Source organism: Caloenas nicobarica, chromosome 6, assembly GCF_036013445.1.
Source record: "Caloenas nicobarica isolate bCalNic1 chromosome 6, bCalNic1.hap1, whole genome shotgun sequence".
NCBI classification, from domain to species: Eukaryota; Metazoa; Chordata; class Aves; order Columbiformes; family Columbidae; genus Caloenas; species Caloenas nicobarica.
In genome coordinates this window covers 22,999,580-23,014,851 of record NC_088250.1, presented here as the reverse complement: position 1 = coordinate 23,014,851, position 15,272 = coordinate 22,999,580, and the positions used below count along the sequence as shown (strand labels likewise).

Genomic DNA, 15,272 nt, shown 5'->3' with positions numbered 1-15,272 from the left:
AAATGCACAGAAGTGTAAAATTTTAAATCTGAAGAAAGTATGAAGTGTTTTTCAAGTATCATGCTTCAAACCTAACTGCTTTGGCACTGATTTTCCATCAAGTCTAAGACTGTAGATTCTGACCTCCCCAAAGTAAAGGTAGAAATATAATGATTTCTTATGTAATTGCAATTATATTTTTTTTTCTAAATCAGTCCTTAAATACTCTTTGAGGTAGATATAAAATTATCCACATTTTGTAGAGAAGCAAACCACCAAAGACAGATAGACTGGCTTGCCCAAAATAGTATTGATTTCTCCCTGAGCTGTTAAAAACTCCTGATTAGTCAACTTTCTTTGTGAAGGTGGGCACCAAGGAAATGTAGTATTCCTAATTAGAAGCCACAGTTAACACACTGAAATTCTGTTTAAACAGCATTGCCTACACCCTCAAAGAACTTCATGGTCAGACATATCCTGGGTGGTATCATAAAAAAACCTTACCTCACATTAAGACTACCTCCTTCATGCTTCTTCCTTTAGTAATATTTAAACGAGGAGGTGGCCTGTTAAGTCATTTAAACACCAAACTAAATTTTATTAGTTTTACTGGTTTTTATGGCATAGTCATGAACAAAAACACAGTTCAGAAAAGCTATGCACATTTGTAAGAAAAAGATTTTGTATTCTCAGCAAGATTTCAGTTTAAATTTTAATAGAGAGAGCTGTCAAAATGCAGAGGGCACCACTTTAGAGGGTAAGAATGCTTTGAATATTTGCCAGTGAAAAACTTTCAAATGTCCAAAACTCATGCTCATTAAGCAATATTCAGGGTGTTTTTTGTGTGGTTGGTTGTTTTGCTCCGTTTGTTTTTTCACTCATGAACAGAACTGAAAAGGCAGGCAAAGATTCTTGATGGTTGCTGGCGCTCCATCATATGACATAATCCCCACATTATCTTTTCTGATAGGTCCAAAGGTGGATAGGTACTGATAGGTACTCAGCGAGCCGTTAGCTTCTCCACCAAGCATGCTAGCAAATACATAAATACAAATAAAAATTATGGCAAAGTTTTCACCTGTCTAAGTAGAAATGGACTACAGTAGAAAATGCATTTAGTTTGTCAGAAGATGATAAAAAAAAGGGATGCAGAGAATGTTTCTCCGTATTCTATATCAGTCTCTGAAATAATACTAGGCCTGAGAAGTAATAACATCATTAAACTAAATCCGAAGAGGTTTTAATTAAAACTACATTTTTGTAATTACACTTTGAAATTGTATTCAAGGTTTAAAAGTTAAATTTATTAGACCATGAAGAGTTTCACAAGGCATTCCTAATGTAATGAGTTTAGGCACCACATATGTTGCATCTTTGGGACACGTTATGAAGAGCTGCTTTTTTAATGAGCTTTAAAAACTGTATTTGCATACCAGAGGAAAAGGTCAGTGATGTGTGGATCAAGTCAGTAAATTAAGTATTATCACAGTATTACGTTATTATTATTGCCTTCCACAGACATACAATAACAGACCGACAGACTATAGTTATCATACTATTCTAATGCTTCCATCTACATGACCTTGTTGGTTTATGCACATGGGTGCTGCTGTGTCCCGGGTCCATGTTCCTCCATCCCTTGCCCAGGACTTCCCACTTTCTCTCCCCACCAACTCCTATAGCAGAACAGCTGGTATGTCCAACGGTCAGAGAGGCAAGAGCAGGCACAGACAGGGGGCTGGATTCAGTGTGATGGCCTTGCACTCCAGGCCAGGTCCTGAACCCTCATAAGAAGATCAAACCTACTGGACTGCAAAGCATCAGGACAGGGACATTTCCTTCAACCCAAGCCCCATGCCACTCAAGTCTTTTGTTCAAGGATGCAGCAGTATCATCTGCAGTATCATCTCTCTTTCAAAACAGATACTGAAACTATTTCTAAGGCTATGGTCCAAAATTTGACTCATTTGACTGTAACAGTTCTTTTAGTTGGAATGTCAGATATTGGGTAATTTCAAAAGATTAGTTGACTATATTGAAATTTTTATTCTGTGATAAATAATAAAATAACCCAGAAACTGACAGCAAATATACCCTCACCAGCTTTTCAGCAAAGAGTAAAGTTCACTGGACTTACCTTCATCTGTAGGTATTGTATTTGTAAATATTATAAAGTTACATTTATTTTTTAAGGGCAATTGAAGATGATTCCCTCCCCAACTCTGAAACAAGCCACAGTCCTTAACAGGTCTCCCTTTCTCTCTCTCTGTATTAGAGACTGTAGGTATACACTAAACCATGTTATGTGCTACATGATACTTTATGTTTGTCTATACAGATCACAGCCAAGTAAGTGACACTCCAGCTTTGGATGAAGATTTAGTCAATATATTAGAGGAAAAAAAGCATTTAGAATATTACAAAAGTAATAGCACACAATACAACTCATCAGTTATAAGTAGTTTTAATGATTTTTCACTTTTTGTGTATGATAATCCTTGAAGTAGCATTCAAAAATATAGTGCAAAATATTTGTTCATTTTATTTACAAATAAAATGTGCAGTTCAGCTTTTTATCCTCACCACAGTAAGTGTTATTCTTCTATGTGATGAACAGAAATCATGAAACATTTGAAGACACAAAAAGTTAATTTTAAAACTAAGAACGAAGATCTTCCCTTCAGTTGTATTTTTGTAGAAGTTAACACAATATTATTTTTTAAAAAACTGTTTTCAGTTGAAGGAAAAAAACAAAGTCCAAGAAAACACTAAGGAATTATATAATAAAGAATTTTTTTTTAAACCATAATTTTGCTGTGACAATCACAAATATAGAATAATTTTTTTTGCAGCTTTAACATAGAATCTTTACAATGTAATGCTTTTTCTTACTATACAAATTGCCTCGAGGGGAAAAAGTATTCTAGTATCTTCCTTTCTCTCTGATGAAACAATAGATGCTTTGGTTAAAGAGCAATTCGTGCGCAATAGTGTTTTAACTTGCAAGGCAGTACTCCTTTATTAAGTTGGTAGAATTCCACTAGCTGGATGAGATCAGTAAATCTGGTATGACCATCATCAAGGGTATAGAATAGCTTCCCATCATCTTCCAACTGTAAAAATGGAAAACAAGATCAAATAAAATCCTCTTTTGCTATGGTATTTCTTCCCAACTGAAATATTTGTTTGCGAAGCCTTCTCGTAAACCAAGATATTCATAATCTTATCACAGCCAAGAGAAGGAAAAAATACAGTGATCATTCACAGCAAGATCAAAAATAAGCAACAGAAAAATAATGTAAGTTAGGTCTGTGCCTAAAAGGAAAGAACAGTTAGATAAGTACAGGAATATTCTTTCTACACTAACAACACTATGCCTTTGCTTTGGAATTATAGCTCGAATTAATAAGAACACTTGAGTTTTTACGAAGTAACAAGAAACAACCAACTTACTCAGAGATTTCAACCTTTGTTCCATTCACAATTTGTGTAACTGTTCCATTTTGTATCACTTATTTTGTCAGGTGCAATGAGCCTACGCACTAGTAGTGCACTTGTGCGGGGGATGGTTTTTGCTACACAAGAAACTGCCCATCACAAGACTCTTGATGTAGTAATATGTTCTTTGTTGTAGGAGAAAGAACTGCTGCAGCTCCAAACACATGTAATAGCAGAGACACAGAGAGAAACAAGAAACTGCAAAACGTACCTCCAAAGATTACTTTAGACTTTTAGATGTTTAAAAATTTACAGTCAGTATTTCCCTGTGCTAGGTTACTGAACATCAGCTCTCGCACAATTTCTATTGCACTGCTGACTATATACTTTCTCGATATATTTCCTCTGCTACTGCTAAGTCCAGTATCACAAAGCCTGAGTGCAATAGAGACTAATTAGTATTAATGCAAACAGAGGGTAAGAAAACCTATTTAAACTATTTTTAAAAAGGGATTGAGAGAGTAGTGAACAGAAGATCCTGAAACAGCCAGCAAAGAGCAGCAGACTGTTTGCTAGGGAAAGATGCAACTGTCCTACTTGAGTACAGGTGAAGGGAAAAAAATCATAATTAGCTGTCTTACCTGTAAATAAGATTTCTGATCTGAAGCAGCTGTTGAACTGCTTATGACTCCTGGTTATTCTATCCCTTTCTACCATGTCTGGAAGTAGTTTGTAATCTCTTTATTCTCAGACTTGGGTCAATCCAGGTCAAACACTGCTAGTTAAGGAATCACCAATGTGTGCATGTGTAAATTCCTGTGCTCGGCCAAGAACCTGAGAATGGATTATCATCCTTTGGACTTTCCTTATGCAGGCAATTTTTCTGACAACACACTGAACACAAGGAAGAGTTGACAATTCAGATGTCTGCTGACCAGGATTTCATTTTTAGTTTATTTTTCCCCCTCCAAGTTAATCCCAAGCCTTGAAGTGAATACCAGACAGATTGCTAATTATAAAACAATCAATATTTTGCAAAGTAAAAACTCACAGAAAAGTTATGTTGTCCAGGAACCTAACACCTTCTGCAAGCTAAAAAGCATGTTCAAGAGAACACATATTGGGAAAAGACGGTCTCAGAAACGTGTACCAATTCTTCTTCTTTGGCAAGGACTATGGAATAGCTAATTTCAGGATAGACTACACTAAAGCTAACTTGTATCAGCTCAGAGTAGCAAGGCTGAAAAATAAATTTAAGCTATGAAGTTCTCCAGTTTTCACAGTATGGAATCACAAAGGTATCCCAAAGGCTTTCTTTTCAACTTCTTACAATCAATTCCCTGCCACCCACCTGCAATACCTGTTGCGCATGTTACCAATGTTAACATGATGCACCTGTTAATGTGGGGGAAGCTTGACTTGGCAGGCTGCATGTGCAATCTGAAGGGACACATTTTTAAATGCAGTATAACCTCAAGCAATCTAAAATGTAAGAGAAGAATAATTCATTTAGAGAGTGACTGCTTTTTAACTTGTAAAAAACCTTCTAAATATCATTTATTTCTTTATATTTAGCAGGAAAGTTTATCTTCTCAATGACTGGAAAAAGGCAAGAGTTTAGAAGAACTGTAGGATCTGAAGTTCAGAACAGTAACCTTGTTCTCCAAGTAATAAGCTACCAACTTACTGCAGTAACACAAAATGCCTTGTTTCTTAGAAAATAACTTCATTTAGAAGATCAACAGGAACTGGAAGCAAAAGCTTTCCCCCCCTCAAAAAATACTTTTCTGAACTCTTTAAAGAGTATTGTTCTAGCAAAAGCAGAGCATGCGGTAAGTCAGGGTATTGAGAACAGCATGAGGGCTATTCAATGTGACTGGAAATTAAATGACAGAAAGGAACTGAAATATGTCTGTGTTCAGGGAACTAACAGTTTCCACATCCATATTCTCTCTCTGGATTAAGTTGTTCTCATTACAGATTTATTTTTTTCTAGTAACTAGCACATGATAAATGGCTTTACTTCAAAAACAATTTAAAAAATTCCCTTCAAGTAAGACAGGTTTTGCACTGAAGTGGTACAGGCCTTCTAGTCCACCATCATGGAAAAAATTGACCCAAGTCTGTAGACAATCTATGGCAAAACAAAGAATTCCTGGTTCCTCCAAAGACTCTACAACAGGAGAGAGAGGTTTTAGCATGCATGTATATAATCAGTTCCTCAAATGCACTGTATAGATCTGCAGAAGAACATTAGAATTGACTGGATAATTATTTTGAAGGGAAGACAACCATCCAACTCAGAGGAAACTGAAGATAACTGCAGCTACCTGCTACATCTGCTCTTAGAGAAGAGAGGGTCTGGTTTCCTGATAGGGAAAGAAAAAAAGGTTGGTCTCTTAAATCTGAGAGCTAAATGACATCTCAATGAAGTAGAATCATACCGCATTTGTATGGAGTTCAGAAGGTTTTCTAAACCACAAAACAGTTATCCCAAAGTAAATACTAGAAGCTACTACAGTCAATAGAAGCACAGAGATCTTACACCTGGGATTCTGATCACAAGAGCATATGCCGATGCTCGCAGGGGATCCAGGGCACACCTATCACTTTTGGATACCATTGTTGGTACTTAATACAACAAAAATCCTGGGCAGTTATTTTAACTAACTTTGATTCATACCTTTCCTCCTCTCAAATGCTTCAATTTATTCTACAGGAACATTTTTAGGGGAGGATATCAGCTACAAGCCCTAGGTAACGCATACAGAAATTTGGTGAACATTCATAGGGGATCACCAGATCAGAAACAAAAAAAGTTGCCACTACACTAATTTCTATAATACTGAGACACAGCAGAATTTGCTAGTAATTGCATCAGGAAGAAACACGGAGGCTAGAGTATAATGTGGTCTGGAAGAATGGTTCTTGTGAAGAGAGAAGAAAAAGCTATAGGTCTGCTCAGTTGTGTCAAGCATTTGTGGCTAAACCACATAATGTTACAGTGTTTCTCATCTCAACAGAAGCAGCCTGGAAAGAAAACTAAGTAAACCACCTCTGGAGGGAGTAGAAGGCATGGGGAAAGCTGGCCATTCTGGCAGAACTGGATGATCTCTTCAATGAAAACTGATGGAAATATGATTTCAATTTAGAAAATTTCAGCTTACCTATAAGTAGCTTGACTAAATAAGGATATCATTTTTTTGCTAAAATTGTCCCCCTGAAGAAGACTTAGACATTAATGTACCACAATGACATGAATCATGAGGTCTGCAAAAAATGTTTGATTCCAAATATTGAAACTATCCTGAATGGATGAGATATATCATGAGATACACACACATGTTGTACGTAGTCCACCTAAACAGATAACTAAAAAGAAATAGTGCACATATTGAAAAATGGAAAGGCAATATGACCTTTATTAACAGATGATTTTCAACCTATCAGGGTTGCCTCTATTCCAATTCAAATAGACTTGTGTGCTTTTTCAAGAGACTTTTTAGGATTTCATAATACTAGCCAAACTTTATAACAAATCAAACAGCAAAGCTCAAAAATGTCTAGCTCTGCTCAAGAATACAAATTATGTTTACATATTCCATATAACAGCAAAAGAAAAAATATCCACCAATACTGTACAATTATTCAATTGTTTTGTTTTAGAATTATATATATATAAACTGAAAAATTTACTTACTGGTACAATTTGAAAGTGCTTTATTTTTAATCCATGACTCAATGACAATACAAACGTTTTGGGGTTACTTTGGCTATCACGTACCAGGAAAACCCTAAAAGAGATTGAAAATGTTCACAGTAAGATCACTCTAGAAAGCTTTTTGTAAACATCCAGTTAAAACTGTTGTAAAACCATCACAGTAAGTATTAGTGAAAAGCAAAAATAACACTAATGACGTAAATTATTATTGTAATCAGTATTTCTTTGCAAATGTGTCACTGGAAATACTTTTTCTTAAATTCTTCTTCACCTTGTCTATTATGTGAAAAATATGCGTTCTCAGAATGAATGACACTGTAGGCGTCAGTTTTCACACTGCATAGAATTACAATGCATCTTTTCAGACAGAAAAGTGTCACAGGGAAAAATCGAAAGGTGGTTCAACAGAAGTTTACAGAAAAGCTGATGCAAGACATACCAGAATGATTTTCACATCTGGCTAACATTCATACGTGCACACTCACTTTTGCACATGGGCAAAATTCCCACTGAGAGCTACAGTCTGCTTACTTCACAGCATTATTCAAATCACAACACTCAGTGGCCAACAGAGGCACTGCAACTAGTGAGTTCACTGATAGCTTATTCCAGCCAGGTCATGGACAGACATAATTTTGCCATTATCCTGGTAGGATAATCTGGTACAGGCGAAGGACGATTAGCAATAAGAAATAGCTTTCATTGAATCACGGGGTTTGGAATATCAGCAGAGAACAGTCTGGAGGACAGAGGGAAGTACCTGATCCAAAGCTTTATAGTGGAGAGACTCTGACCTGCTTGTACTGTGCAGGTCTGGAACAGATACAGGTAACAAATGTACCACAGAAGAGAAATGAAGGGACAGCCATGGGCAAGGATGCTCCTCTTTCAGGACACAAAAAAAGGGCAAGATGGACTTGCAGGTATCAACCAAGTGAGCACTAGAGGCCACCTACTTTTGCCCAACCACACACCAGGAATTAGAGCACTATTATATGAAAAGAACAGATTTCAGCAAAAGAAAGCAGACAGAGTGGATTTTCACTGACTAACAGCATGGATCCAAACTAACTTAATCCTCAAGTTTTTAAGAGTTCTATTTGTACAAAGTAAGAAAATACCTGGAACTGAGAAATTTGGAGTCCATAATCATTAACACTTCTATCAAAATCCCCATCCTGTCTAATTCAGAGCTCTGGCAGTAGTTCAGTTATCAGTGAGAGATAATTGCCAACTCGGCATATGGCTCTAAAGAGCACACAGCAAGTACAAGGACACGCTGGATTTCCCGATAGCCTGGGGCTCTCCCTCACCACCTACTGGCCTTCCACTCTCTCCAAAACATGAATGAAAAGTTTCAGAGCACAGTTAGACAGGTTCTTTGCATAAACTTAAATCTTTCATATGTTTGCCATTAAGGACAGGCATTTTATTTTATCAAGAAAAACAACACTATAAGAATGTGCCACTTTGCAGATATCCAAAATGGGGTCTCCACATCCAAATACTGACATCTACATAAAACAATACACAAAGCAATCACACTGGGTAGGAAAGAAAATACAGGTTGATTAGGATTTATGTTCCCATTCAGCAGTTCTCTTAAAGTCCACTTTCTTACTTTTTTTCCTTGTTTTAACAGCAAAGATAAGCAACACTTGTCCTCCTTCACATAAAAAGATCTTTACTCTTTTCCAACTTTATCACAATAGACTCACTTTAGCTGTCAAAGAACCTTTAAAAAGATCACTTTATAATGAAGAAACGGCAGTAGTTCACAGAATCTTAGAAATGCTGGTTGGAAGAGAGCTTTTTAGCTGGATGCTGGATGACTCCAAACAAGAGCTCTTTCATAAACTTATAAGGAATTCTCCAAATGATCAGTTGCATTTTGTCATGGGCCTCTTGGTAATGACATTATCCCATTCATCAATCAGATGCCGACCAGTTTGCAATCCTTTCAAGCATTTGTCATTGAAAAGTCTTCCAATGTCCTTTAGAGAGTACAGCATGGAATCTACAATAATGCTACAAAACATTTATCCTGGTTTTGGCTGGGATAGAGTTCATTTACTTCCTAGTAGCTGGTATAATGCTGTGTTTTGGTTTTAGTATGAGCATAACACTGGTAACACATTGATGGTTTAGTTGTTGCTAAGCAGTCAAGGACTTTTCAGCTTCCCATACTGACCTGCCAATGAGAAGGCAGGGAGTACACAGAAGGCTGGGAGGAGACACAGCCAGGACAGCTGACCCTGACTGACCAGAGGCATATCCTATACCATATGACATCATGCTCAGTGTATAAACCTAGAGGAAGAAGAAGGAAGGAGGGGACACTCGGAGTGATGGCGTTTATCTTCCCAAGTCACCATTATGCTGATGGATCCCAGCTTTCCTAGAGATGGCTGAACACCTGCCTGCCCTTGGGAAGTAGTGAAGTAATTCCTTGTTTTGCTTTGCTTGCATGTGTGGCTTTTACTTTGCCTATTAAACTACCTTTATCTCAACCCACACGTTTTGTGACTTTTAGCCTTCTGATTCTCTCCCCCATCCCACCTTGGCGGGGGGAGGTGTGAGCGAGCGGCTGCATGGTGCTTAGTTGCCAACTGGGGTTAAACCATGACAATTTCTTTAAGAAAGCTGGTTTTACACCAGAGCAGTAGAACCAAAAACTTTATTCTTTCATACCATACCTTAAGATTCTTGCTGTCCCTAATTCTGTTATTAGGTTATTCACAGACTGAGACTACTGTAGATTCTTATATAATAGTCCCTTTATCTTCTCTAAGCCATCATGAACAGCATATTTGTTGGAACATACAGTATTACAGAGGTCCTACCACCTCTGTCATATATACAGTAGATCTCCCTGTTTGGGATCACCTTAAAAGGCTCAACATGGATTATTTTCTCTGCCCCAACACCTTGCTTTCCCCAGAAACTAAAATCTTATTATTCTCATGAAAAACTTTTTATTTCTGGTGATAATTAATTCTTTCAGCCAATCAAAAAGCACAGCATTTGTCACATGCTGTAATGTACCCATGACTTCACTGTAACACCTGAATATGTATCTGACAGTGTACGAGCACTCATACTGCTATGTTCTAATCAGTTCTAGACAGCCCATGCTAGAGTTTCATCCTCAACAAAACCATGACGCATATCTATTACTAGATCCAAGAATATAACATAAACAACACTGTACTAAACTAATATTAGCAAGGTGTTCACTCTCTCATCTCTAACACCATTGCTCTTTACTCGCCAGATCTTCTGGGTTTCACTAAACAGTACGTGTGTGCACCCACTGAATGACATACGGCTCAGAAATAGATGTTGGATTCACACCCATGTCCCGTCCCTCCCATACGACAAATGCAAAAGTGAATGCAGAGTACAGAAGCAGTTTCAGGATAAGCTGGGCTTAAAAACAGGACCTCTGAAATTTAAAAAAGAAGAAAAAACACGAAAGGGGAAGTCCAATTAGCCATTCTTGCTGAGAATCACTTTTTTTCCTTCCTTTCCTTCTGATCTATTTTTTTTTCCCTAAAGTCCTTTCTGCAGATGTAGAAAACAGTATTACAACATATTTAACCCAAAACTGAATGAATTTAACCAGTAATCTGGTATTACAGGTACATAACTGGAAACAGACTCAGAGAAACTTAAAGAGTTTTATGGTATACTCACTGAATGAAGGCGGCCTAAGTTTACAGTTAATATAGGAGTAAGGATAAAAATAAGGAAATGAAAAACAGGAGGATTTGAACAAAAAATTCCTACTTGCTTTTTCATTTTTTTCAAATTAGCATTTAAATGAGAGAAAAATAAAAGTGAATAGTCTTATCCTAATGTTTTTGTTTACCATTAAGGTATAACACAATTTTTAGTTATTTCATGAGGAAAAGCATACTTTTTTTTCAATGGCTGTCCCTGCACAGTTCATCTTATGATACTGTTAGTCAATGTTTTGAGGCTTGCTTTCATTCTTTCATCACTAATAAGAGATACATAAGACACTGGTGCCAAACTTGACAGTTCCCAGAGAATATTGTGCAAATACAGAGTTCAAGTGCCTGGCTCTAAGCAGATATAAGTAATCTGTCAGTGACAGAATCAAAGTGTTAGATCACCACTTTATTGCTTCCAAAAGATATAAAATAGAAACCAACTGATCCCCAGATAGCCCTATGTAAAAAAGAATTTTTATTTCTATTAGGTAAGTAAAAAAATCTTCCTTCCTCCATCTCCCTCCCAATAAGAAGTACATGGAAATAGCAGTTGTTGACTAGAAATTTGTCTCAGAAGAGTTACGTCAAGAATTAACTTACCCATCTACAAGTCCATGCTGCAAAATAAGTCTCTGAGCCTCTTCTCTAGAGATTTTATGATGAAACCATGACTGAGATCTGTGTATAGCTATAGAAACAAAGATCTTTAAAAAACATTTCGCCTTGATTGAAAGAACCACCAATTGCATTTCTCTGGCAATTAATTAACTCACACATACCCATGTTAGACATGGCAATAGGACTGCCATGTGAGTTGAGTCGTAGACACCCTCTCCTCTGTATGAGAGAGAAGTAAAAACATTATTTCAAAGCTTTTTTCTTAAAAAAAAAAAAAATCAGAAAACACTATTCTGAGAAAGCAAAGGTGTTTATACCCGCCATGCTAATCCTTCTTCAACTGCAACTGAAAGGGCTTCTGTTGGATTTTCTATAATTCTGCTTCTGTGTCCAGAGAAATCCATTGCTACTAAAGAATTTTCTGAAATGCTTCTCTGCAAAAAGAAAAATACATTTAGTTTGTTCATTTTTTAAAAGATCCATCATTTAAAAGTGAGTTTCTGAGAAAAAATTATGTTTTGTACATGTTGTTTCAAGCATCTTCAGCGTTTCCCATCAGAGCCAAACACATTTTACCCTAGAGAGCACTTGTAATTCCAGTATGCTGCTGCAAAGCTCAATTTTACAGGCTGGCAGGACAGCTCATCCTTTTGCATTACTGCAATGGATGATAAATACATCGCTTTACCATAAACTCTATTTATATTTTTAACTATATCTAGCCATTTGCATGTCAAAGCAAGTCAGGAAACTGTTATATACATAACCATCAAATTAACAAATATTTGAAATATTTTTCTGTAAATATGTCATAAATGTATATATTGTCTATATAAACCTTCACTCAAAGTTTGCCAGATTTAAGCACTGAAAACAGCCATTTCTATGGAATTCAAAGTTTAACTTCTATTTTAATACATCCCTTCTATTCTCATCATAGACTTAACAACTGTAGGATCTGTTATTTAAAAATACTTGGGATTTTTCTCCCAGTGAAGATCAAGTTTGTAACAATAGAATAAAAAGCACTGAAGTTTGACAAAACCGTCTTAAAACTCATTAAAATACTTCTCGGAAACCAAGGTTTACAAAATGAAGTTTAATACGGATTGCAATAGTTCGAATGTTGACAGGCACTGGAATCTCAAATAATTAAAAGAACATTCTAGCATTCTGTAAGTTGAAGTAATATCTGGAACACAAGAGGCCCAGATTTCTGTAGGGTTAGCAAAACTTCCCAGTCCAAAACCAAAGCAGCTCTGTTCTGCTCCTATTTGGTTACAAGCATGAATATAACTAGAAATGGAAGACAGCAATTCTGTAGTTCACTGCAATTCTTGACACTGCAGTCAAAGGTCTGCCTGAGTAACTGTGACCTGTAAAGAACTTTGAAAAAGTAAAAAAAGAGGGGTAAAAATAAGAGGAAAAGTTCACCTCTAGGAGAGTGGCAGGAACTCCTTGTAGCTGCCATAGTTGTGAGCTATGGAGGAGTGTGAAACATGGCAGTGGTTCCCCTATGAAGTGTGCTCACTAGCGTGTACACTTAATTCCCAAGTTTGTCCAATTTGCTGTTTAATTCATGAATTATACACAAGTAGAAAAACAGTGCCATGCTTGGTACTGTTTATAGATTCTGCCTGTGTTAGGAGCTACAAGAGCTAAAATGCACCCTGCAGTGTAAGAGCAGAGAGAACCAGTAGTGGCTCCCAGATCCCTTATAAAAGCAACAGTTGGCTGTTTTAACAGCTTTACGTAACAAAACATGTAGACACAGTCACTGTATTAAGCAGAGTTTTGAAGCCATGCTTATTAGCAATACCACAGAAAACTACTTTTATGGATAGCTCTAATAGCAAATACATATCTAAATACTTTAACAGCAAGAACTATAATAACAGCTCAAAAAATCCACCACAAAATCACCGTCACAAGTCCCAGCAACAAATAATTTTTACCTAATTTAGCCAACAAAAACCACAAAAGTGGTTTTCATCCATGAAAAAGTCTGAAGCCAAATGACTCAGAAAGAACTGGGATAACATAAGATATTAAAGAAAAGGACAACCTGATCCAATCCCAGCTATCTGAGGAGATGGACACAGCATCTAGTATAGGCTGCTGTTCCTCTAAAACCCAGTTCTGGCAAATTATGATGTTCCTCTGAAGTCCAGTCAGTATTATATGAGCTGAAAGTCACCTTAAGTACTTAATATTTTACATTAAAAAAAATTAAATGGAAGTACTATTGTATATGAAAAAGGAATTTTTAAAGCTTTCTTATTCATAATTTACAGCATGTGTAACCTTAAACACTTTGCTTCTTTTTTTGATGCATTTATAGTTCTGCTGCTCTTTTTTCAAAATCCTCTTTCCATTCTTTTTGACAGTGATAATAAGCCAATGAACTCCCAAAATACTAGAGATTGGACAAAGGGAAAAAGCCTGTTACCTGGTCTGAACTACTCAATTTGTATTAAGTGAATTAATTAGCTCTTCAGTCAACTCTGACCGCCCTAAAGATTTCAGCAAGCATTTGCACATGCAAAGATTTGCAGGATCAGGTCAATAGTATAAATGACATAAGTTACTTTAAAATAGCATGATTGCAGAAACAGTATTTTTTCATGGAGCTACCGTGGGACATACCATAGGTGTTAGATTCAAAGGGCTGCAGCCACTTCTACCTTGATATGGTTGCATGTAATTCTGATACAGCTGCATCCCATACTAAAACCAGAAAATAACACGGTTAGCATTTTAAATTATAAACCTAACCAAGTAATTTTTTTCCAGCTGTACAAGATAATGTATGCTTTTCTTTACCATTAAAAAATAGGGGAAATGCTGTTAGGATAAGGAAATGCATGTAGTTATTGTTGCTGCTGCCTTTACAAAAGTACACTCTGCATTAAATATTACCTATTTAATACAGCAAGTGACCTATTCCTATTTTGTCACAAACAGACACATTTTAAACCAATATTTAAGTTTCCTTCCAGTGCATTCTTGTAGTTTTGTTCAACATTACCCAATAATCTCACTGAATTCAACATAGTTACAAATCAGCATATGCTTAATGTAAAGTATTTGCAAGACTGAGGCTTCAGTTCATCATCCCATCCCCTACAATGACTCCAGTAATTTGGTCTCTTTCTGTATTTTGGGGATGAAGAAAATAAGCTTTCAGAGTACAAAATGGATATTGCTATTGCATGGGAACCTAAAGTTATGTTGCTTCTCTATCACGCAGTATCAAAATTTCACATAGTAAACTTAAGCAAGAAGTTAACTCTACACAGAAAAATTACCTTAAGCAACCTAATTGCTGTCATCCAACAGGTCCTACTTTGTTCATCATCTGCACAGAGCTGTTTCAGGTCTCTGGTTCCTCCTGATTTGTTAGGCTAGAAGGCCACAGCACATTTTTTTAGCATTAATGCATATCTTGAAGATAATACCTGTTGAAATAAAAGCCACTAATTCTCCTATTTTATAATAGACAGCTGAATATTGTTTTTAAAAACCTTAAGGAAACTTAAGCTTACCTAAGACCTGTGGCTTGCTTTAATACGTATGAATATAATAAGCTTGTACCTTAAAGCAGAATCGATAGTTTGTTGGTGCTCCAGAAATCTTTTTGCCTGTCAAAGACATGTACATATCACTATTGCTGAATTCACAGAAAAACTGCAGATGCCTTGGCTCCTAAAAAGAAGAGCAATGTAATACAGATAGATTATTTTTAGCTATCCTCTCCAGGTAAGAAACTCAGAAAAGTA

The 15,272-nt window shown here is 36.4% G+C and overlaps 1 protein-coding gene across 1 annotated transcript in view; it reads right to left on the bottom strand.

The window, feature by feature from the left end:
- Positions 1-2,945: 2,945 nt before the first annotated feature.
- GRB14 (growth factor receptor bound protein 14) overlaps positions 2,946-15,272 on the bottom strand; it is a 49,992-nt gene continuing 37,665 nt past the window's right edge. The window contains exons 6-13 of the mRNA XM_065637824.1: positions 15,088-15,198; positions 14,802-14,897; positions 14,140-14,220; positions 11,811-11,927; positions 11,655-11,712; positions 11,476-11,563; positions 7,118-7,211; positions 2,946-3,092 (exon numbers count right to left, since the gene is read on the bottom strand). Of these exons, the coding sequence (XP_065493896.1) occupies positions 2,946-3,092; positions 7,118-7,211; positions 11,476-11,563; positions 11,655-11,712; positions 11,811-11,927; positions 14,140-14,220; positions 14,802-14,897; positions 15,088-15,198 (792 nt within the window). The remainder of the gene's footprint in view (positions 3,093-7,117; positions 7,212-11,475; positions 11,564-11,654; positions 11,713-11,810; positions 11,928-14,139; positions 14,221-14,801; positions 14,898-15,087; positions 15,199-15,272) is intronic.